The sequence below is a fragment of the Brienomyrus brachyistius genome, unplaced genomic scaffold, assembly GCF_023856365.1.
Source record: "Brienomyrus brachyistius isolate T26 unplaced genomic scaffold, BBRACH_0.4 scaffold123, whole genome shotgun sequence".
Classification (NCBI taxonomy): Eukaryota; Metazoa; Chordata; class Actinopteri; order Osteoglossiformes; family Mormyridae; genus Brienomyrus; species Brienomyrus brachyistius.
In genome coordinates this window covers 273,788-300,341 of record NW_026042398.1, presented here as the reverse complement: position 1 = coordinate 300,341, position 26,554 = coordinate 273,788, and the positions used below count along the sequence as shown (strand labels likewise).

At 45.6% G+C, this 26,554-nt stretch overlaps 1 protein-coding gene across 1 annotated transcript in view; it reads right to left on the bottom strand.

Moving 5' to 3' along the window:
- The window catches only part of LOC125727863 (roundabout homolog 1-like), a 156,260-nt gene that overhangs the window by 113,118 nt on the left and 16,588 nt on the right, over positions 1 to 26,554 (bottom strand). Inside the window, 1 exon segment of the mRNA XM_049004840.1 lies at positions 3,629 to 3,775. Within this exon segment, the coding sequence (XP_048860797.1) occupies positions 3,629 to 3,711 (83 nt within the window). The 5' untranslated portion in view covers positions 3,712 to 3,775.

The following is a 26,554-nucleotide window of genomic DNA, read 5'->3' as shown; positions in this document are numbered from 1 at the left end:
TCTCTCTCTCTGTGTCTGTCTCTCTCTCCGTCTCTGTCTCTCTCTCTCTCTCTGTCTCTCTCTCCATCTCTCTCTCTCTCTCTCTCTCTCCGTCTCCATCTCTGTCTCTCTCTCTGTCTCTCTCCGTCTCTATCTCTGTCTCTCTCTCTGTGTCTGTCTCTCTCTCCGTCTCTGTCTCTCTCTCTCTCTCTGTCTCTCTCTCTGTCTCTCTCTCTCTCTCTCCGTCTCCATCTCTGTCTCTCTCTCTGTCTCTCTCTCCGTCTCTGCCTCTCTCTCTCTCTCTCTCCATCTCCTTGTCTGTCTCTGCCTCTCACTTAGAAATTATGGGTTGCCGGCCAGGCCAACCTCACTGTTGCTCATTACCTACCAACACACACAGACAGACAGACACACACACACGCTCGCACGAGCATCAATATTTCATACAGCAAGTTGGGGGGTGGGAGTGGGAGGGGGGGGGCTGTGTAGCTGAAGAAATAGATGCAGGGAGGGGGAGGGAGGGAGGAAATGTGCCACATTTGTTTTAAGATACAGTCTTCAAAGGCGTGTACATACACGTTCTTATCTAATATAAATAAATATTGAATGCTACTACTTTGCACTGTTATTGCATATGTTATTACAGGAAATATGTTTTTCATCTTGCATAGTAAATCGCCGAGAAGTGAATTCTTAGGAGGTGCAGAGGCACGGGGCTGCTAGCGTTCGCCATTACTGTGGCTAATTGTGGCTAATTGATTTGAAATAGCTCATTATGCATGTGAAAGTCTGCAAACAGAATCTCCTCCATGTGAGGACAGAGCTGACAGGGGAATCAATTCACAGAGGGCAATCGGGTTATACATGGTCACAGGGGGGCCGAGGAACACATGCACTATTACACATAGTTCAAAATACTGATACACGTACATGAAGAGACCGAGAGTACACACAGATATAAATATTACACCCAGTCGCATATAGACCCAGGCCCGGCCAGCATCCTCATTAATCTGAGCCCTGGGGAAGGGCGCAGGCGGTGGTTGGGGTGGGGGCTCTTCTGCCCCTCACGGTAATTAAGTGACTGTCGCATGGACCATGAGCTTAGCTGCCAGCCTCAGGGCTGGGATGTATCCCAAAGTCAGAGTGCAGACAGAGGGAGGGCCTCTGCAGAAAGAATCCAGTCAGACCGGCAGCAGGACAGACAGCCCCTATGTTCTATGCACTGCCCCCAATAACCTGCACAACAAACCAGGTAAAAAAAATCCAAGATGAAGACAGGCAGTACCTCTCATCTGGATAAACGTGTAACAAAAAAGGTGGTGATGTCACTTCAGTCATACAGAATTGGTTGGGGCTCTAAAGGCCCGACACTGACCAAAGCCATAAAAACTAAAATTGGCAGCGGGAAAAATTTCCTCCAGCACTTGCGAGTGGAACAGCAGAGGAATGGAAGCCATGTGTCAAAATAGAGGATGGAAATACAGGTGGTCGTCCTACAGCCCGAAGTCACGCTAACATTGAGGGCAGCTAACATTAGCCACTCCGGTGTTACAGTGTATTTTAAAAAGTGAGTCCTTGCCCTATTTTGAGGTAATTACTAATCTATCTATCTACCTATCTATCTATCCATCCATCCACCCATCCATCCATCCATCTGATTACAGTCAGGAGTCTCTTCTCAGTACAGGTTTTTTCCAGTTCTGATACATCCAATAACTGTATCAGTTGGTTTTAAGACAAACAAAACCATCAAAAATCCTGAATCGTCCATAAAACTGGGAATTATTTTTTTGTCATATTGCCCAACCCTGGCCCAAATGAGTAGGGGTGTCCTGGCGAACCCTCACCGGGTCCTACAGCGGAGAAGCCAGAACAGGCCTGATCGTCACGGCAACGGTGACAGACAGACATCGCCGCTGAGCACATAATGAGGTAACAGATTGCCCTCCTGCACGAAACACAGATTCCGAGCCGACGACTCGCATGTCCTCATGCCGCACGCTGGCTCCACGTGAGCCAATTGGTCGGAACCCGCGGGGCTGTCATACTTTCGACCAGGGCATCGTCCAGGGGATCGTCACTGATAACCGCACGGCTCGTGGGGGGGTTGGCTCAAATGAGCAAGCGTATCCTCGCGCCGTCTTCTGTCACGCAACGTGCCGATGATGATGATGGCCCTGACACACGTGTCCGGGCCCCGCGCTCCAGAAGCATGTGATGCAGCTTGCTGCAGTAATGGTGTGTTGCCATGGTGAGAAAGTCATCCTCTGGGTAGCGATGCTGCACACGCCTGAACCAGGCGGGGGGCGTTAAAATAAACCTGAAATAATCCCTCAGTACCAAAACCATTATGGCTTCCTGCTATTGTCTGGGGAGTGGGGTATGTTGGCAGGCAGACTCATTCTAATTCTCTCTTTTAATACCGTTATAGCAATAATTCCTAATTAACATGGGAAATCCAGGCTGACAGCCTGTTATAATAGAAATCACTGCTTCACTCTCAATTTATGAGGCCCGCTTAATAAACCCCCCCCCCCAACACTCGTCAGGTGAACTGACAGGTCATTAAGTTCGTTAAGCCCTCTCCCTCCGGCTGGCCCTGTGTCTCCAGCCACAGACCAGTGACCCGGAAAAAGGGACGTAAGGGGTGGAGTCACTAGCAGATCCCTGAGCCCCCCGGTTCTGACACCAGCTCTTACTCTGGGCTGGGTCATACTTTCTCTCTGTCTCTTTATGCGACTCACATGCTTTTTGAACTACATGATTTTTTTTGTTGTTGAATGTATTTAGCTACTCATGTATCCATATTAATGACATACTCTATGAAGCAGAGCTATTTAAGAGGGGAGGGAATTATTTACTGCTGAGCTCTTTCTAATTGGACAAGAGGGAATTTAGCCACGCCCCTGCCTGCCCTCGTTATTCTTCCATATCACAGCTCAGTTAACCCACGGGGGCAGTTTGAGGAGCCTGTGATATTTCCCGCAAAACCCAGAAAATGTCAATCCACAGAAGCCTGGTGATGCCAGAGGTTGTTATAACTTAATTTTTAAATGTTTTCTTCTCCTTAAATATGCTCCACTGCAGATAATCTATGCTGTATTAATGTTTTTCTCTCAACAGGCATGTGAGCCTCTGTGATAATTGTGGGATTATCGTGTATTACTGCCTTACTTGTGTTAATGTGGCATGCCATTTTTTTTTTGGGTGGGGGGGTGCTGTAATGGCTACAGAAAATTTTGAATGCAGTGGCCCTCAGGGGCCGGTTATGATTATGGGGGGGGGGGGGGGCACCGAGCACCAAGACTTCTATGGTTCCACTTAGAAAATAAGATAATCCAAATTTAATTTCCTCTTTATTATTATAATGATGTGGGGTGCCTACAGGGGTGGTCACATGTTGACTTGAGGCCACACCATAGATCTGGCCCTGGCAGGGACGAGAACACAGGATACAGAACAGGTACATCCACTGTCGTGTGAGATTCAATCCAGTTATTTGTTATATACCACCTTTCATAAAAGAAGCACCTGAAGGCATCTGACATGAGTGTGTGGAAATCCATTTGAGGCGTCTTCCTTGAATAGACGGCTCAGGGTCATCATGTACACCCTTCTAAGCTCAACAGAAAGTTCCAGAACTTACCTATGGTGATGGGGTCCTCCAGTCGTTGTGATTGGACGGCTCCCAGGAGGGCGACGACGACCAACGTCACGGTACCAGACCATGTGACTTGCATGGCGCTCACAGTGCTGGCATCACTCTGCACAGGGCCTGTGCGATCTGCACGATCTGCACGGGCACAGAGACGGACACGTGTGCTCAGTGCCAGCCTGTCCACACACACATGCACACAAACATGCACACAAACATGCATCGGTTCACACGCACAGATTGTGGGAAGCATGTGACACGGGACTCAGCAGGGAATGGATGTTTCTGCGCCGGAAGGGGCAGGATCCAACACTGGAGTCACACAACGCGATACGGAGAGTAAACAAGAGACAGATGCTGGGGGGGGGGGGGGGGGGGCACTGGGGGTTCACACTAAAGCTGTGGGGGGGAAAACAACAGTGAGGTCACATGGATAACCCAGGTCACAAGGTAAACCCCGCCCCCCCAAGAAGTACCCACATGCAGTGCTCACAGAAAGTCTTGGGTCACTGGCTTAATTCAGTCAAAATATTGCAAATTTATTGGTCTTATAACAAAAAACATTGCTTTATTCTTTTACCAAATATATATATACAGACGCTCCTCCATTTTCTGTACGAACGAGATACGTTTTGAACGGCCGTTAGGAACTTGAAATGTTCGTAAGTCATTATTCAACATCATTTTAAGGGTATACGCAAGTACAAAGAACTAGGATGCTGGGAGTACGCACGCTACGCTGCTGCGCGGCGGGAGTAGCGGCCTGAAGTCGTACCGGGCGGAATTGGAGCAAAGAAAAAAAATTTATGCTGCAGACAGGAAACGGGAGCCCAGTGAACACAATGTGGATTAACAGTCCTCTTCAGTCGTATGTCTGAAAGTTCGTAAGTTGAAAGTTCGTAAGTAGAGGAGCTTCTGTATATATATCACATTAGAAAAAAACAGTAGTTCTAAGTAAAACATTTATTTCACAGTAGTAATAAATTGAAACCCAAATTATAGTTCTAAAGGAGATGTTCTTTGTTAAAAAGTTTATTGACAAGTAGGGTCACTGAGAGATTTTTAATTATTAACACTTTTGCAATAACATACAACACCAACACTTGTCTTTAGTGTCCATTAGGGAGCCAGTGATCACAATTGCAATTCATATAAAAATGGCATGAACTGAACTGAATGAGTCAGTCATGAAAAAGTATGACACTTAATAAAATGTCTGTGCCTAAGATATGTGCAGATATGTTACACATAGCTTGTCAATGGACTTGTGTTATGAAACCAATAAATTTGCAACATTTTTATAGAATTAAGTAAGCGTCCTGAGACTTTCCGTCAGTGCTGCATCTCAGTTCAGAATAACAGACGGATGCACAGGCAGTGGGGCCCGACCACGGCAGTAAGGAACCGCCCGATGCTCAGAGATACGCTAATTAATCAGACAGGTACTGATGGATTCCCCCACCTGGACTCCTACTACATTTCTACTGTTTTGTAGAAAAATAATTTGTTGAATGTATTTAGCTATTCATGTATCCATATTAATGACATACTCTATGAAGCAGAGCTATTTAAGAGGGGAGGGAATTATTTACTGCTGAGCTATTTCTAAAAGTTTTTAAAATCGTCTGTGTGTAAGTGCGCTGTGATGCCACGTGCAGTCCTGGCATCATCCCACATGCTTATGCAGTGAAATAAGGACTTCCTGACTGTTCGGGCATGTGTTTGATGCATCAGCTTATATAAAGAGCTATTTGGAGGTGGGACACTGGACCGTACGGAGGAGTGACAGTGGGTAGTTTGCTTGAGAGACTGTAGGATATTTGGATGAGGGACAGAAAGCTGTCTGGATGAGGGACAGTGGACTGTCTGGAAAAGGGACAGTGGACCATTTAGATGAAGGACAGCGGGTTGTTTGGAAAAGGGACAGTGTGTTCTTTGAATGAGGGACAATCCGTCATTTGGAAGAGAGACAGTGTAGCATTTGGATGAGGGACAGTGGGTCTTTTGTATGAGGGAAAGTGGGTCATTTGAACGAGGGTCAGTGGGTGATTTGGATAAGGGACTGAGTCATTTGGAAGAGAGACAGTGAGTGATTTGGATGAGGGTCAGTGGGTGATTTGGATGAGGGACAATGAGTCATTTGGATGAGGGACAATGGGTCATTTGAACGAGGGTCAGTGGGTGATTTGGATAAGGGACAATGAGTCATTTGGATGAGGGACAATGGGTCATTTGAACGAGGGTCAGTGGGTCATTAGGAAGAGGGACAGTGGGTCATTTAGATGAGGGACAATGGGTGATTTGGATGAGGGACAGTGGGTCATTTGGACGAGGGCCAGTGGGTCATTTGGATGAGGGTTAGTGGGTCATTTGGATGAGGATCAGTGGGTCATTTGGATGAGGGACACTGGGTGATTTGGATGAGGGACAGTGGGTCATTTGGAAAAGGGAAGGTGGGTAGTTTGCATGAGGGACAGTGAGTCATTTGGATGAGGGACAGTGGGCTGCTTGGAAGAGGGACAGAGGGTCATTAGGAAAAGGGACAATGGGCTGTTTGGATGAGGGACAGGGGGGTCATTTGAGTGAAGGACAGTGGGTCGTGTGGACGCAGGACAATCCCGTAACACCACAGCCAGCTCATCATAACTATGAGCCATCACAGGGCCAGCAGGACCAGTTTGCAGTATGGAAATGACCAGTTGGTTTTCCTGACTGGCCATCTGTGAAACAACCTGTTCCTCCTCATTTAAACACTTTCATTATTGCCCAGATTCACCCCCCCTCGCTTTCTCAATTCAAAGTGGTTTACTGGCATGAAAAACATGAAGTAAATATTGCCAAGGTGTGGAAAGTAGATTTTAACAAATGAACATTTGCATGAAAATTTGCATGAATAATTGCAAGAATACTAAATGTCATTTAAAAAATATAAATTGAAATAGACTGGACAAAATTAAGATTACTTAGCGTTATAATAAATAAAATAATAATAAAATATATATAAATAGTAAAACAATAAGGTGTGTAATCTGTTAGACTGTGTTCACTTAATGAAAAATATAACATCCATAGTATCAATAAAATATCATTATTTTTAGAAATTACATATTGAAAAGAATAAACACCAACCCAAAAACAACACTTACACCATCCTACAAAAACTCCTCCAACACTTACACCATCCTACAAAAACTCCTCCAACACTTGCACCATCCTACAAAACTAATCCCACACTTACACCATCCTACAAAAACTCCTCCAACACTTACACCATCCTACAAAACTTATCCCACACTTACACTATCCTACAAAAATTCTCCCACACTAACACCAACTTACAAAAACTCCCCCCACACCAACACCAACCCCAAACCTCCTCTCACACTTACCCCAACCACAAAAACTGCACCCACACTTACCCCAACCCAAAAAACTCCTCCCACAGTAAATAAATGTTCACCCTCCTCCCCTTAGCAGGTTTGCAAGTAGAAGATTCTGTCATTATTACAATGAAGTACAAAATATATTTGACTTACTTTCTATCCTCTAATTTATACTTTGGATAATAAGATATAATATGACACACACACACACACATTCAATGCACCTTCATGATGCATTCATAAGAAGCAGGTGAGTTGTTATTCATGTATATTAAAGCTGTACATCATGACGTTATGGTATACACACATGCTGTTTATGAATGTTCTATTAATATATTATGACAGTACACTGCTGGCTTCTTCGCAGTGAGGACTGCATCATAAAGGCATTATGAAGGTGCAGTTATTGTGTTACCTATTATAGCACTTTTCATAACACTATGATGATTATGACAGCATCAATTTACAAGCCTGCACTGTGAGGAACTGGGGTAGTAAATCACGTCTGCTCACACAAAAAACCAGGGCTCTGCTTGTTATTCTCTGCAGCCAGGTAGGCTGAACCACGGGGGGGCTGCTTTAAACAAGACAAAACCGTGCACCTGGGACAGACCTCCACGGACACTGTGTGCCGACCTTCGCATTACCCCCAAGAGCCACCCCGCTGTCTCCTTCATGTCCCTCTCTGTGTCCTCTCAAGATCGCTGCAGAGGGAGAAATTTAACTGCCAGTTTCCAGAGACAAACCTACCTCACATAGACCATTTTAACTCCATCCTGCCTTTATCAAGGTCGTCACACAATGGCACCTTTCCCCAATTCATTAAGTAGCGGGAATTCAATGGAGAGCTAGGGAGAGGCACAGAGAGACGGCAGCATGGGGAGGAGACAGGGGGTGGACGTGGGGGGGTCTTTGATGCCTTTCTAATACAAATGCTGTAGAATGCATAATTTCAGCCATGACTCCCAGCCCAGGGGCTCCTTTCCCAGTCTTACCCCCTTTGTTTAGACCTTCCAGTTCAAACTCCTTCCCTCTGGGGGGCGCTACAGAGCACTGTACGCCAAAACAACCAGACACATCAACAGCGTCTGTCTACAGGCCATGACTCTGAAGGACAATTCTTGAGCAATAGACCTGCTATCACCAAGCGTCCATTGTACCTCATCCGGCATCCTTGCTCTATGCTCCTTTGCATAATACTGTATCTAACTGTTTGTTTTTTGCAGTCGTGTTTTTTGCTGTATGTCTGTGCTGTGTAAGTACAGAGACCGATGGAAAAAAAAGACAGTTCCTTGCATGTATAAACATTCGTATCTCTGAAAGTTCGTAAGTTGATAAAGCTGATCCGGATTCTTCTCTTCCCAGCAGACGCAAGCAGGCAGCCTCTAAAAGCTCGACCGCGGGGCCCCTCGGATCGTCCCTAATGCGGGTGGTAGCCTGACGTTTCACTCCTCCACCTGCCCCTCTCTCCTCTTCCCTTTAACCTTCCCCCTTTCGCTCACTTCCTCCCTCGTTCCCTCTGTCCCGCTCTCCACAGGGATAATCCGCCCGCAGGAGTCCAGGCCTGGATCTCCGTGGTGACGGTGTGAAGCGGAGGTCTTCTCTGCTGGAGACACACTGCTCTGCCGACCTCGCAAGCGCAGACTGTGCACAGCCCAGTGCTACATGTGCTTTTTGTTGCCTAAGCCATGTTACCGGCACTTTACTGAGCTGCGGTAGACCGTGGTTGGGGTTAGTCCATGTATGCGTGTGTCAGTGTGATGAACCCCCTGCTGGGTGATTCATTATCTCCATGGTGCAGTTAATCCGTTGTCCTGGAAGCATCCCATCCCTGGGGCTGAACCGCGCTCTGGGCATGATGTCTGGTTGACCCGGTCATTCATATTGCTCAGACAGTGTCCTTTTCACCCTAGAAGAATTCTCTCACTTCAAATGTCAAATGCCATCTGACTTATGGGCAGTTAGCGTCACCCATTCGATGAGACTGCGCTCCGCCATTAGGGGACAAAAATGTGTGTCACAACATTGGTGATTTTGACCAATGAAATGCTAAAGACGGACAACTGGTTAGCTACACACTTCAAGGGATTGCTGTGGGGGAAAGCAGGGAGAGGATGGTGTGAATTCATCAGAAAGTTGAGATATTAAATGCAAAATCCATTTGTACCAACAGGGAAAAATGCCTGCTGTTACCCTAATACCCCTGTCCCTTGCCCCTTTAAAGCAATCTGTAGGTAATCACATTGTTATTTCCCAGAAGACAGTTAGAAGTAGAGATCTGAAACTCAGAGGGTTCTGTGATAGATTAGCCACGCCTGCAGTCAACACTCATGATCTCCAGCAGCTGAACAACTGTCTGCAGGACCCAGATGCACTGGCCTGTCCAATTCATCCTCAAACAGAACCACAAGGTGCCACATAAGAAAAGTCTACAGAGCACCATCTACGTAAGAGACAGTCGATTTCTCATCCTCCATGACTCAACACAAGGCTGGTAACTTTCTTATTCTAAAGGGGTTTGCATGAACTGAACTGCAGTACCAATTATCCCTTGCTGAACAGAAGAATGACTGAGGAAGCACTGCACTGTAAAGACAGACTAGGCAGCATCGGCCACAGATCTGTCATTCTGAAGGGCTGAAGCTGACATCACCATCACCACCAGGTATTCTCAGAACCAAAGGTACGACCCAAATCGCACACAGCTATAGAAGCTCACATCAGCACAGAGCCCCAGTGCTACTGCGGCTGAATGATTCTTTCATTAGCAGGCCGGTTAATGGAAGCGCACCGCTTCTCCATTAACCAGGCTGCTCCTGTGTGTTAGTCTGGTGGGCTGCCTTATTATTAAGACCTTGGCTTCCCACTATCAGCTGCAGTCAGTTGAGCAAAACGGGCAACATTTTTCACCCAGGCACTGTCCCATGGAGCCAGTGGGGAGGGGGGCTTCTGTGGGTGCCATGGCAACTAGGCACACATTTCACCCTTTCACTGCTGTGAGCCCATTCCCACCACCCCCCCCCGCCGCATCACCCCCCGAGAGGCTGACCTGCAGACAGTTTTCACTGTTATGCTCACAAACACAGCTCATTTTACGCCCCTGGACACAAATGCAGAAATGCATAGAGGATTCCATGCACGTTCACACGTACAAGCAGCACACAATCAGACATACATCACGGACACACAGACATACCTACCGACAACAGAGCGGACGCTGACTCATACAAACGCAAACGTGCTCACGCTGGCTCTGCAGATGTTCCCTACATGCTGACAAACCTCCCAGTTCAGTAGAGCTCATTCTCAAACTGTCCAATTAGTATCTGATTAATCACTGCTGAGCTAAAACAAAACAGGATTATTCATACACCTTGGAGAACAAATCCTGACTTTGCACGTACTGGCAGGCCACAGGAAATGTCATGTCGCACATATGAGGCGGCCATTAGTAAGATCACATGTATATGGCAAGGAATCTGACCCAGCATATCACAGGCAGACCCCGACTCTACTCCATACCTATGACCAACCATGACATAGTATGGAACTAACAGCAGGAAGTTCCTGAAGCTCATCTGAAATACGTAACCAGCCACCGTAGTCTACACACCACGCACAGGAACGGAGCTGGTTCACCACACTATTGCAAACATGGGTACGTCCATCAGCACATCAAGGACTTCCAGCAGGAGAATCCGCATCTCCGAACGTGTGGGGCAGTTACCTTCGGGTGTGTCTCTCCAGCAAACAGTCAGGTACATCCCGACCAAAGCCACATACCACTGGGCAATGGTCAGTACCAGTCATACTCTCTAATCCAGTATACGCCCAGTTAATGTCGCCATGGCTACCAGATCATGTGACAGACATACAAAACCCTGTGCTCTTATCCAAGTATACAGCCTGTTGTTTACCGAATGGTCCAGCAGACAAAAAAATAACAATAAAACTACCTTAGTTATGTCTGGATTTTAATTGTTTCAACAAAATGAGAATAAGGAGCGTAAAGCTTGCCAAAGTAAGGCACAGATGCCTTTGAAGTTCTCAATTTATTACACAGAAAAACCTCAGGCGTGTTTGCGGGAGCCATTTATGGCTGTGAAGACCAAAGCCAGCTTCAATCACACAGCCAAATTCACATGTACAAAGAACAGCTATCTGCCCAGGAAACAGCTTCATTTAAAATACTTTTACACAAATTCGCACATGTTTAAAAACTGCCTCAGATCAATACCAACTTTGATTCATATTCAACAGTCCCTTTGCTGCGGGAACTATACAATATTTCTTAATTACTGGCAGAGGTTCCTCTGAAAGGCAGAATTGATTAGGCATTTCATTCTTTGATTAAAAAAAAACTGATAAATAAACAGACTTACTGCATTTAATTAAACTCTACAGCCCCCTTAACTACCATTAATTTTCCAAACTCACACAATTTCACAAAGAAATACACACAACAGATTCCATTAAATGTGGAGTGACTTCTTCCATTGGATGATATATTCTTACATTTTATTTAGATCACTGTGCTTTTTAATAAACTTCAGCTGCAGCATTTTCACAGCTTGTAGGTCTAAGAACGCAGTCGTATGTGGGAGTGTAACAGGTATGAGAGAGACTCCAGGTTATATGTATGACTCGTTGTGGGGGGGGTGGCAGCCCTCACTGCATAAAGGCACCAGGCATCCCCTTATCTTCCTTTTCCAGGGGTGTAGCTAGAAGTTCAGGGCGCCCTGACAAAATGTCACCTCAGGACCCCCGATTGTCCCTTTTGGGAGAAATATGGGACACAATCCCTGATGGTGAAATTTGCCGCATTAAAATTTCCCCCCGTTTGCTGTTTTTCTGAGTTTCCATGGTCCCGGGCTCCCGATCCATGTCCTCCAACGCCTGTCCATGTGCCCTGACGTGGGGCTCAAAGGTCGACGGTATACAGAACCACCTTTATAAGAGTGAATTAGAAAAATCAGTAGCGTGGAAATCGATATGTTGGGGAATAACGATGAATGCGATGAAAAGAAGCTGTCAGCCGCTGATGTCTGGGGTGTGCAGAGGTGGGGCTTTATGAATGACCTCTCTCCATGGGGCTGTGGGCCTTTGACTTTTGACCCCTCACCCTTGCTGCATGACTACATTATACCTCGAAAAGAAACGGCAGTCACTCATACGAGTCGTCAGATCATCCAGTTGCTGCTCACTCCTCCACCATATCTAGGGGGCATGGGGGGGTGAAAAAACATTACGCCCGTTAATGTCAGGAAGGGGGCCCTTTGGGGATGTCCTTCTCCCTCCGGTGTTTTTCTGTCCAGTCCTCAGGGACCCCCAGACAGTCCACATTTTTGCTCCCTCCCAGGATACCTGAACCAAACAATCAAGAACATTGAATGTCTGGTAGAGGCGTGTTGGGAGCTGGGAGGGAGCAAAAACATGGACTGTCTGGGGGTCCCCGAGGACCGGACTGAGAAACACCGCCCAATATGGCAGGACACATTGGGTCCATCCTTATCCATGGATAAAGATAAAGGTGATGCGGAATAGGGAAGCTGAGAAGATCTGTGCTGTTATAAAGAGTGGATACAGAAGCAGGATAGTGATGTCATGACTGACTGAGACTCCAGAACCCTGAGCTCGGTTCAAACAGCCAGCACATGGACTCCGATAATGACGGTGACCTGTGCCTCTGTGCGCAGAATACAGCAGGACTCACAGAGACAGAGAGCCACTCTCACAGCTGGGGTCTGTTGCCGTGTGTGGGCCTATCTCTGCTTTTGTACACGTCTATATTATGCAAAATTCCGGAAGGTAGCACACTCTTCTCGGCAAGGAATGCCGATTCCTCCTCCCTAACACCGGCCTCATTGTTCTGCGGAGTTTGTAGGGTACATTTTCACCGAGAAATGCATTCATAAATATTAATATCACATATGAACACTAACCTGGAAATAAGATTGTTGCACATCTGTATTGCAGGAGCAGCAAACTAGCATGTACTGATATATTCTGTTGCTGCAATATACCCCCAAAGATCTTTAAAAAACAGCAGAGCATGTCAGTCAATACTGTAATTGAATGAACACCCCACGACCAGGTCTGTGGTTGGTCAGTTGCATCACGTCCCGCATCAATAATGCATACCCACGTTTTATTGAAATTCAATGGAATTCCCAGTCTTTTGATGGAGATTTTAGCAGATTCTTTTGAGCAATGGTTTCAATTTGTAGGGGGGGGGCATCTTTTAGTTAAGGTGCAAGGGCATGGAGCCACCCACTGGCTTGTTTTTAATGGACTTACTGTACATGGGTTGTTGTCAGAGAAGTTATTGGGCAAGTGTCAAGATACAAACTGATCTCTCTTTATATTTTGAATTAGCAATGATGTTAGATAGTTAGCTATTTAGCTACCAACACTGGTGTTAAAATTAGCAATATAAAGTCATCCATATGAACGACCTTCATGCGAATAAATGTTAGCGAGTACAAACATACATGATGGTTAAATAGATGCTTTCATGAAACATCTTTTCATTTTCCATTTAAATGTCAAACGCTTTCAGTAGACAAAGGAGAATGAATGTATTCCGTCATAGTCACAATCATTAAAAAGTGGACATATATGGTTTTCATGGAACATCTATGATACAAAATCTCTGACGAAGGATAATCCCAGTCAACTTCCTACTTTTCAGGAAGGCATCATGGGAGCGATGATGCGTCTGAAGGAATTCTGGATGAGCTCCAGCAGTAAGCAGATCTCAATCCAGTGTGAGCATCCTGCATTTTAATTCCTTCAAAATACGGAAGGTTCACCCAAAGTTTCCTCGACGGAGATCGCAGATACTCAGCGGCACCCGACGATATGATGCATTTTCTTGGGATGAGGCAACAGCGTGAGAATGATCCACTTCAACCCTCAGCTGAAGGTAAAAATGACGACCAGCGGGCGCCACACTGCAAATAAAACCCTACGTACGTGTGGCAGAAGATGTTAATCTCCCAGGAAAGTGTGGAGAAGATGAGTTTTCATGGTAAAAGCACAGCTGCTGCTCTGTCCAGGTGAGATGGGGATGCACTAGGAACGGCTTTAAGGTGTCAGACATCTCTGCTCACAAACACCCACCACACTCTACAGGTGCCAATGACGGATCTCCCAGTATTATTTTAGAACCTAAGTGTTTCAATAGCTGGACTGAAGGACCAGAAGACTGAGTTTGGATTAATATTCTGCATAGAAAGAGACACTTATGGACAGGCTAAATCCACAGCTGTATAAACAATCCTTCTATCAGAGAAAAACCAGATCAAAGAATCCCCCGTAGAAGCCCCATCTGCAGGTCCATCAGAAACCACGCTTAACACACATTTAACATCTAAATGGACGCGTGCAGTGGGAAAATGCACAAGCATGCTGTTTGATGGTTGCTAAGGAAGATGCAAGATAAGGTTACTATGCAGGTGCAAGAGACTGAGGATGGGGTTTTAGACCTTACCAAAGTTAAGTTAAATGAGAGACAACTTTTATTCCATATATGTAAAGTATAAGATGCTTGTGCAAGATAAAGGGCTTGTGTGAGCGGAGACTGCCAGTAACTGTTCAAAAGCAGAACTGGGTCTTCCGGTTCTGGTTGCTGAGAAGGTTGTTTGTGTTTGTATACAATGAAAGCGGCTGCGTCTGCTCTTTGGAGAACCACTCAGAAATGACCTGAGAAGGTCTCCCCGAGCTCGTACAGAGAGATTTCTCAATAAATGAAGCCCAGCTAAACTGTTGGGCTCATCTGTTCATTCTCACCTCTAAATTTCCACGACACGCGACGCTTGCCGAAATGCACTTGCACACTCACAGGTACATAGCGAAAGGCGGACAAAGGTTTTTCCAGAAACCACCCACCTAGGAGAGTCGTCGCACAGCCACTTGGCATGGATGCAGCTGGAGCCCTTCACCACCTGCACCCTCTGGCCAAAGTGCGCCGCATGACAGACCAGGTTCGACAGACCAGGTGTCTCCACCAGCACTGATGGCTCACATGGCTACAGTGGCCCCTTAATAGTCTTATTAGCAGGTAGTGAAAGCTGCGCACTGTACAGATACAGAACATGGTTCATTCTGCTTGCCACAGTTATTGGTCATTCAATCTGCGAGACTTTACCTGTGTAATTCGGGGTTAGGGCCATTCCCGAATCAGGAAATGGAACTGGAGTTAGGATCAGGAAAAAAACTACTGGGAACAGAAACGGTATTGAAATCGAATTTCAGTGAGATATAAATTCCAACTCCAGTTCCATTTCCTGTAAGTGTGGGGTGTGTGTACACACAAGCAGTAATCAAAAAGCTGTCGTACCTAATATATATAAAGCATATAAACATTTAGCCTATGACATGGATAAATGCATGTACACGCAACATTACACGGCAGAGCTGCCATTAAAACATCGTAGCGGGATAGGAAACTTTCAGCACCAATCCGCCTGGACAGCTCCCTGCGCTAGCGCAAGGGGCGAAATCCGGAGGGCAGACACGTTTGGGTTTCACGGTTAAACGGTACTGCAGATCTGCTTCGCAATGTACGTTCTCAATACAAAAAGATAGTAGTCTACTATTTAAATTCCCAATACAGATAGTGTACATAAAGATAATCAAATTGTTCTTTGTATAACTCAAAAATCAGGATAAATGAGACAAGCGACAAAAGAATCGGTAACGATTTTGCAATGTTTCAACTTCATTCCAAAGCGTTCAGAATGAGACGGCGATCACTGTGAAACGGGCAGCAGATTTGGTCCCAGTGTCAGGCGAAATGATAATGCGTGAAAACGTAAAGGCACTTTGTCAATGCAAGCTACGAGACCACTTCGCACTGCTTCCTAAATATTCGCTGTGAAGAAATATTGAACTAACACACATCACAATGCAAAGACATTTCATCATCAAACTGCAGTATACCGCTTTTAAAAGAACTGAAGCCGGTTACTGACAGAGCGATCGCCCGTAAACGTCCTGTATCTGAAAAGACACATAATTCAATATTTTAACGAAAGATTAAATAACAAATACTCACATATAACACAACTTTGCAGAGGTTTATCAGAAAACGACTGAAAATCAAATATTAACTGCCGTAGTGACCTGGTTGTTCAATCCAGGGTTTCACAGGACAGCGTAGGAGAGGCGCTCAATGGGGAGGTACAGCTAGGCTGGGAGGAGGGCGATGCTTAATGAGTTATTTCTCATCAATAATGCACAATCATCTGTCCCAAGCAGGGCTTCAGACAAACCTCAGCCATTCGTTTCCACAAATCAAACTAAACGTACGCATATATCAACACCACAGCCCGGCGTAATTTCCAAACGCTCAAAACTAAAGAGGATTTCAAAGTTAACAGCTAAATTTCTAAGGATCCACGAGTATAACTCAAAATGTACTTTTCTATTATTTTAGTTTTCAACATTGTGTACTGCCTGTACGGCGTTTGCATTAGTTCCTGTTTGGGCTTATAATACGAAAACACTAAAGATTTGTTTCGCGCCACATTCAAATGAAATAAATCTCGCTTTTGAATAAAATTGTGTTTCAGTTTGGTATTGATTGATTATTTCGTTAAAAGTCGGTATTCATCAGTAAAAGTCGAGTACAGTCAAAATCTAAACTTTGGCATCGGACAGTGGTAAAATGCGCGTCTTAGATACACCTTTTACACATGCGATGGAAACCACGCTCCGATCGCTCGACAAACAAAATTCAAACCAAAGTAAAGTCGATTTACCCTGTTTCCAGATCGTGTTTCCCGTAGCCTTTTGTTTATTTGTAGATCGTTCCTTGTTTTATTTTAAATCCTATTTGTTCCATACCAGAGTAACTTTCCCGTTCGGTCACAGTAATGCAAGAGCACCCAACTAAATACTGAGAAAACCCCAAAGAAATTACTAAAACACAGTAAGCGGACTGGAAATTCTATAAGGTGTCTGATAAATCAAAAAGGAGTGGACGGCCAAGCCCGATGATGGTCCCTGGGTGAAAGCTAATCCTTTGGTAGATGGGATTCCAGGGCGAGCGATCTGCGATACTCGCAATGCGGACAGCGAACAGTAATGCATACAAATCGCTCCATGCTTCGGCTCCTGCGGCGGCCGACGTCTCTCCCCCCGGGTCCTAAACCTCCGCTAAAGACGTCTCTCTCAGAGGCGTTACCCGGCGCTGCAAATAAATTACACGGAATATTCTCTGTCTGACTCATGACGACCTATACCCGGTTAGTTTGCATAGTAATTTGGGATATTTATATTGTTACAATATGGTCTAATTTTAATAGCTGGGAGGGACATGCAAAATGTCCCAAAAGTTATGACATATACTTAAGCCAGAAAACAAGGCTGAGTGATTCTATTTGCTGTGAGCAAAGAGCAGATCTATTCTGAGTTAATAGGTCGTGTCACTAAAGCATGTGTTAAATACAGAAAGGACTAAAGGGGTGGAGTAATTCAACAATAATTATCCTTCAGCAGGTGAGTATTTACAGAAAGATATTGTCTGTCTGTCTGTCTCTCTCTCTCTCTCTCTCTCTCTCACACACACACACACACACACACACACACACACACACACACACACACACACACACACGTTTGTAATTATATCTTTGTGGGGACTCTCCATTCATTTCTATGGGAAAAACTCTAATCCTAACATAACCTTTTGGCATTTTTAGTTTTTTGATTGCATTCACAGATCTTTGTGGGGACCTGAAAAATTGTCCCCACAATGTCAAAATAACAGATTTTCATCACAATGTGGGGGACATTTAGTCCCCACAATGTAATATAAACATAATTACACACACACACACACACACACACACACACACACACACACACACACACACATCAGGCCTGCAAGAAGTCAAAACAAAGGCGTGGCAGGACCGCGACAGCTATCATCCTCCTACATGCATATCAAGGTTCCCCTGAACAGCGATGATGTTATGTGGTTGCAGCGATGTCACAGGATCCCACAGCTCTGTTCATCAATCAGATGCACGTGTGCATGATTGCAGGCATCCCAGGCTGGCCGCTGTTATGGTAACATCTCTTAGTGAGATGTAGCCAACCATAGGTGTGGGTTTATATCCAAATCTGATCTGGGGCGACTGGTGCGGGAATGGGGTCAAGTCTGCAGGTGGGGGTCAGAGACGGACGTCAATCAGGCTGACTACTTCTGACAAACCCAAAAGCACATGCAAGATCGCATCACCGCCAACCATCGAAGGCCACGTCAGCAGCATTAAAAGGGAACTCGTGTACGACGCGGTACTCCAAGATCCTAGGAATAATCTCTGCTTCCACTTCGTCTTTCTTCAGACAGAATGCATCCACATGGTTACAAGCTTGCCAATGGCTTCAGAATGAGAGGGCTGGACACCGCTAGAGCAATGACGTTAATAAGGGGTGTGGGGGAAGCTGATTCTTCACTGACATCATTGTACCAACCACCAGACAATGAAGCTATATTGGTGGAATTAATTACACAGCCAGGAACTCAATTAGACTAAGAATGCGACGATTCTTCCATTCCACATCACCGCCGGCTATATGAATACATTGTGTTGGCCCCGTCACAAGCCGCTGTTGACCCTTCCTTTCTCACAAATAGAACTGGGAAAAGGTGAAAAACCTCATTGCTCAATCACGCCCTATCCCTGCCATTATTTATTCATACCTAGGATCCACACGTTCGGAATTCATCATTCATGAGCTGAGTGGATATAACCTGCCCTCTGCATTTATGTTAATTTGTAGAATGACTGCTATCCCCGCTGTCTGAAAGGTTACCGTTAGCTGCAAAGATCGCTTAAAATTACACTACTTAGAGCAGCTAAGCTGTCAAGAGCATAATGAATTGACTGAGTGGAAAAGTGCCCTAATAAATCAACAGACATTAGAGCAGCTGCAGAGTTTGTGCAGTTGAGAGTTCCAGAACATGCTATGAAGCACTCTTTGGACATTCGGCCTTTTGATTGGATGATGGTACGAATGTTGTTTATTTGTTGGAGAGGCTCATGCCAGGATCCCCCTGGCTGTGATAGCTGTCCATTTGGAGAGGGTGTCGAGTGGCTCTCAAAACGCTGGGGGGGGGGGGGGGGGGGGGGGCGCTGAGAATGGAAACAACAAGGCAAGGTAACACCACCTATTCAGAGCTCTCAATGGAAACATCTAGAAATGAATCAGAGGGCCAGGCCAGACAGTGCAGTCTCAAGCGTTACTGAGCGTGGGGGGAGGGGGCAGCTCCGTGGCTTCCCAATCTCACAATTATTCTTAGAAACTTGACCCCCTACATTCTGAAGGCAAAATGGGAGGCAAATAAGCCTCATTACCCAAGAGAGCTCTGACACCCTATCAGTTGGGGGGAGACACTGTGGTTAAGGAAGTTAAGAAGTGCTGAATGGGTCACAGGCTTATGCATTGTGGGACATTTACTGCAGGAGCCATCTAGATGCATTCACTTTATACTCAGCAGACATGCAGTATATACACTGACTTACCCAAGTCCGCTTTAATTGAGCCAACAAGTGTCTTATTAAGCAGACTGCAGTCTCATGAGTCAATGTCACTTGATCCTATTTTACTGGTGGCGGGCAAAAGCAAGGTAAAAGGTATCAGGCGGTACTCCATGCACTGTCGTTACAACATCACCATAAAGACCTTCAAACCCAGGACCGCTGGCCCATTCGTGGCTTATTTTCACTGTGAATCATGGGCTTGGACAGCATGTCTGCCATGGTCACGGGAGGATGTACCGCATATACGCCAAGGCAGAGCCTTCTGCGGCTACAGGAGCACATTGGCATGGCGGCCGTGAGGAGATGCTCCCCCAGTGCCACCCTGTGCCAGGGGCTCCCACAGGCTTAAAGATGCCCATCGCTGCGCACCAGAGGGAACTCACAAGCCAGCATGTGACTGCTAAACTTACGTTTAACCCAGCATGTCTGTCCAAAAGGAAATACTTTTACTTACACGGTTACACATGCACACACATGCACTTAAGCATACTATACCATGCCTAGGGTTCAGTGCATGCGTAGCATACATTATACCTAAGTATAGTATACCATACCTAGAGTACTGTGCATGTGCAGCCAACTTTACCATTCTTAAGTATACTATACAACACCTAGCGTACTGTACATGTGTGGCATACAATACTATATATAAGTATGCTATACCATGTCTAGAGTACTGTGTGTGCAGCATACTATACTATATTCAACCTAAGTATACTATATCAGACTAAAGCTGGCTAAATACTTCAGATGAATCAACCTTGTTTCGACAATATGATGCCATATTATGCGCATTCACTGCAGTGATCACCGTTTTTAACACCACCTGTTCAGGGGCTCCATGGTGAAGGGTTTTGTTTGTTCTCATCCACCCACTGTCCTCTACTGACTGACATAAATGTGACACAATGCAGTTTGTAAGCACGACTAACTATGTAGTTCCTGTACTATGTATTATGTACTTAAAGCATGTAGGCATGTTTTAAGTTAAATGGTGTAAATCAATATGTGAATTTGTGTGTTAATAGCAAACGTCTTAAGCATGTAACGCATTTGTTTCATTAGACTGTAACGGTGAGTGTCGTGTGAATTGTTGGTTTCCCTGTCTGTGCTGCTGCTAGTATTAAACCAAAGATAGTAACTTCCAATTAAAAAGACCTGTCATTTCCTTTATTAAAATGATTAACTCACTCACCACAATACATTTATGTGGGTCCTATTGCATCAAGGTCATTCTGTGGCCTCTTGGGTTGTGACTTCGAATGAACGAGGTGGCAGTGCGCTTTAAGGATATGACAGATTTTTTTTCCCCAATGTGTTTAATTTCGCTTTATCCAGACGTCATTTGAGGTTACGGCCACCATTAAAATACTGTGTGTGCGCAGTATACTATACTACACCTAAGTATACAGGAGCGTCCGCAGAACTGGCGTCCATGGGATACAGACCAGTGATGCGCAAGTTGGTGGGTGAGTGTTAACGAATCAAACCAAAATATTTTAACAGTATTTGTTGATAGATCAGTTATGATAAAAAATTACGCATAAAAAGCAGGTCGGGCATCGTTTTGTCTTTATTAATATTAGCTTTCCAATCAGGTTGAATTACATACTTTCTATTTTGAGATTTACGATGGTGTTTTAGGGCATTTATGAAAATAAAATAAAAGGCTAATAGATTTTGAGAAAGTCTGAAATATTACGACTATTTTATATTTTACGTTATAGCCTGTGCCTGCCTTTTACTACTACTAGGGTACGCAGTGTGCATATTTGGTGTACTGGTAGGGGTGCCACTGTAAATATGCAATATCTTAACTTAGAATACTTAGAATACAGTTTGAGTACCATGTGTGCAGTATACTATACTATACCTAAACATACTATATCAGACTTAGAATACTATCTGTGCATCACGCTAGACTCCACCTAAGTATACTCCATCAAACATAGCTGCATGTGTGTAGCATATAATACCATACCGTGTGTAGAGTACTGTGTGTTTGCAGAAGTAGTAACACACAGTCATGCTAACACACACACGCAGATAACATCGCATCCCTGATTTGTCGGGGGAGCTCACGAGCAGCTGCTGTTTCTGTCCCCAGTGTCCCCTGAACCCCCAGCAGAGAAACAACACTCATCAAAATTCAACTGCAGAGCAATTACCCAGGCTGCTCTGGGAGGCTTGTGGACGTTATTTTGTCACAGGTGCTCAGCTGCAGCAACCCCACCTGACCTCCTCACCTGGGGTCGCCATTGTTTCCGCCTGCCTGTACAGGTGATTCCCACACTCGAGACGCCCATTGTGTTCATGGGAGTTCAGTCAAGGATACTGGCAAAATATCCAATGGTGCCTGCAGACTTTCCATCCCAGACTGTGTGACAGATTCACAAACTTTCCTCCTTGGAAGTATTATAGGATGGAGGAGTAGTGCGGCTCGGGGATCCTTAGCGGAGGGGAGGGTTACAGGGTCAGAAAGAAGATGGGTAATTACAGCACAGGAAGCTGCGTTCCTCGTTACGTAAATGAGCTCTAATGAAGAGTGAACCGCAGGGAGCGGCTGGCATTCTTAATGAAAGGGTGTCTCTCTCTCTCTCTCTCTCTCTCTCCCCCCCCTCTCTCTCTCTCTCTCTCTCTTTTCTTAAAATAAACAAGTTAATGAGTCAGTTTAGTAAACAGTCAACCGAGACACCAAGAAAGCTGTGGGTCTGTCTCCATTTCCTCCTTGCCAGTTAGAAAATAGCAGCGGGGTCTGGTACCAGCCCACTGACTGGAGAGGGTGACTGGGCTCCACTTTCAGTTACACATTCCCTTCCTTTCTAGATTTTAAAGAGTGGCGAGACAGTGAGAAAGAGGGAGAGGTTGTTAGTACAGAGGGGCATGCAGTACTGCAGTGGGGCGGAGGGGGGGGTTTAAGATGTTGTAGAAAGTCAGCTGCTACAGATTCATGAGGTGAGCGACTCTGCACAGACAAAGATACATCAATGAAGCACTGACAAGGTCAGAGCTGGGGCGTTTCTCAATCTGCGTACTTCACCATACTCGTGTTCCCATGTTCCCGTTTTACATCGTCTTCCAAAGCCAAAGATCTAATACTCAAGAACAGAAGTACAAAAGCTCCAGATATCAAGGATGCATTGGTTGCATCCTCATTAAACGAGACCGATCCCATGATTCATTGCATTCATGATTGTTCTTGGGAGGCAACTTAGCAAGTCAGGTCTTGCCAAGACCACAAGTACGGTCTATGCGTTTTTGGTGTGGAGAAACACCCAGGGAGATTCATGTGGGGCTGATGATGGACAGGTCAGGCCTGTGACATCATTTCTCTTTCATTATGATCAAGTCGAGTTGCGAAGAGTCTAACTGGCTATGATGCAAGCGAGTGACATATTCAGCTGCCTTTAACAACATCTGACCATGATCGCTGCCCCTGCAAAGCATAAATACAACTTCTATTTCCAAACATCCATGGCATGAGGCTCAGTGGGTTTGGACACTGTACCTGTGATCAGAAGGTTCTGCTTGAAATCCCAGGGTAGGTGAAGTGATTTCACCATTGGGCCCTTGAGTGAGGCACTTAACCCCCAGCTGGATAAAAGCATCTTGCAAACCCTACAGACTATTTACAAGGTAATAAAACTGTTACATGCATATAAATGCGCGCAACCATGTATCCTCCAGTATCAGAATGTTAGTTCAAATTCCGTTTTTCGAACCACTGTGACTCCAAGTCATGATAAAGTCCTTTGTAATCCCTTTGCCAAAAACACACTACACTTCATATGCCACTAACTGGAATGCACTGCTTGACAAGCTAACAGCTACACCCAGTGCACGCCGCTAGTCTATACTCCCCACGCCACAAGGCCGGAGTAAAGCACGTCTCCCTTCAGAAAAACACAGACAATAACATGGAAGTGAGACCGGACATGGCTGGATTCCAATTAAAATGCTGCATTTGCCCAGGATCGTTTAATTAGCGCCTGCCGATGTATTTAGCGACATCCATTAAAATAGTAATTAGGAATAAACTGAGCACTTTTCCCCCTAAACCGGCGACGTGGAATGGTGGAGTAAGAAAGGGAGCGGGATGCCAGGCTATGGTGCCCCGATGTGGAAATTTTTACCAGCAACTGGAGAACCTCTGAGTCACTTGCTGGGGGTGGGGGGGTTGTCAACACAGATTAGCGGAATGACATTACATCTTTTTTTTTATTTTGTGGAAAACGAAGGATCGATCAGCGGGCCAGATTTAATGATGAATTATAAACATAGCAATCTTGGCCATTATTTTAGCAGGCCGACAATATCTGCCGAGATTAACACAACGGGCCGATGCTGCTGTTTGTCTTTTAAAGAGTATCAGCCAGTACTCAGCGCTTTATCTGTCCCGGATCCTGCCAGAATGCATTCCAGGACCTTCTCTGGTTTTCACTGCTGCGTTCTGACACCTATTTGGGCAGATCTGGTAGCTCTCTAGTGGAAAAAAATGAAAATAATGTAAAATAACATAAGCATGTATTTAAATGTACAGACCTATTTTCACTCAATTTCACATCCCTTATTAGTTTATTCTTAAAAATACACAGCATGCTTTCAGCACTGTGTTTTGTATGCCTTCCGGGACCTGCGGCTGCCTCGTTATCTCTCCGCTCTCATACGCCCTTCGCATTCCGGCACCTTCTGATTTACAAATGAAGCACTGCCAATAACGATATGTTAGCCAATATACTGTGCGCCTGTAATGCCAGGAGATGCCCGCTTGTTGCGAGGAGAAAAGATGCTGGACAAGCGAGAAGGTGGCTGCCTCCCCCTGTACAAAGGGTCGCCCTGTTAGGAAGCAAGACGCCGCTGAAGTCGGGCCCGGTCTTGCCGCGGCACCCCTGCCTGCCCCGTCCTCCTGCTCGGCCCGCCCCGGGTGCTGCGGTGGCGAGACACACGCTGGGGCCCCCGACGCCCAGGCAGATTCAGGCTTTGAGAAACAGAACAAAGAGAATAGACGGCTGGAACGTTCTGGCTGTGATGGTGCCGCCTTGTGAATTTAAATGAGGCTCTGGGTGGTGGGGGGTGGGGGGTGGGGGGGGCATACCTGAGGTTGTTCGCGTGTCCCTCATGACGCTTCACTCACTGCTGCTATTATTCTCATCAGTGGAATTATTTTTGTGCACCAGACACTGTAAGCCATTGCTTACAGCTCCTACCCCCCCCCCACCCACCCCAGCACCTGGAGCCACTAAGCAAGGCGAGGCAAGCTCCCCCCACCCCCCTCAACAGGAAAAGTGGTCTCCCCTTAGCAACCATTCATTTATTGGGACAAATGTTACGGGGTTGAAGTCAGGGACACAAACAGCCAATGCTCAACATCTGGGTTTCCGGTCGTTGGCTTTATAAAACTATTGTGCAAACCACTATTTTTCAGCTAGAACCAAACAACACTATTCAAATTCCAACCCAGGACCATCATCCATCTCTTTGGGCAGTTCTGCTGCTTAACTGATCAGCGGTAGAAGGATTAAATCCATACCCTCAAATACCGCCCAAGAAATCTCACAGCTCAGTCGGATATTAATAAAACCACAATTGCATACTATATCTAAGTACCCATTAGTGCTGGGGCCAATATGTACAGATAAGGATTAAGCAGATGTTGATATCCCTTTTAATTTCTGAGTGGCACCAGAAGAAAATCATCACACATTCAGAAACCCACTGATGCTCACAAATCTCACACATCTGAAACATCTCACACAGAAGAGAATGAGGAATGCAACCACATGTCCTACACGAATGTCCTACATGGTTATTTATATGGAGATGCCCCATGAATCCTAAATTTCTTCTTAATTTCGTGCTTCTCTCATTTTCTACTCTTCTCAGGGGCTTAGCACGGGCGGCATGTACTGGGGCACCTGACTGAGCTCTTTAAATGTGTCACGCATCACCCAGGCACTCTGCAAGACTTTCTGAGAGAGCGCAATCACATCCAATCTATGGTCCCCCCTCCCCGCGCCTCCTCTCCAGTCCAGCTCAAACTCATTTCTCATCCCCGGAGAAGCAGAAAAGAAACATCTGCAAGTGGGAACGAATGATCTGAAGCGATTTACATGGAAATCACTCCCATTCTTCAAGCGCGACACTCAACAAGTGGACGAGCTGGACGGAGGCACTGCTCTGATTATCAGAAACAAAATAAATAATGGATCAAAGACAGTAAGGAATCACAATCACAATGGATCAAAGACAAAGAAATTGTGGCTGAAAGATAGAGACAGAACGGGCTTTGCGTGTTCTCCCTGTGTTCATGTAGCTGCCCTCTCGACAGTTCAAAGACAGGCAGTTCAAGTTCAATTGCAGACTATAAACTGCTTCTATATCGGCTGGCCGTGTGAGCATACTTGTATCTGCGTGCCCTGGAATGACCTGGCATTCCGTCCGGGGTGGGGAGGGGAGCACCTCAGGCAGGCAGCCCCAGTCTCAGCATGAATCACTGCAAGCCAGGCTCAAAGAAGGGTTATTCAAAAGAGGACAGACTGATGAAAGGAGGAAAATGATGAAAGGACAGGAATTTAAAGATGGCAGCGGTGCTGGTGGGTGTTTCCATGTGCAGTGTATTAATCTGGTCCAGTGCTTGCGGACTGTAAACATGTGTGTCAGGGCTGAGAAATAGCAAGAAACACTGAGAAAGTACCAGAAACACATATAAGGACAGAGAGGAACACAGAGTCATATAAACACAGAGACACTAAGAGGCATGTAGAGAGAGAGGAACACAGAGACACTAAGAGGCATGTAGAGAGAGAGAAACACAGAGAGTCATATAAACACAGAGACACTAAGAGGCATGTAGAGAGAGAGGAAGACAGAGACACTAAGAGGCATATAGAGGGAGAGAAACACAGAGAGTCATATAAACCCAGAGACACAAAGAGGCATGTAGAGAGAGAGGAACACAGAGAGTCATATAAACCCAGAGA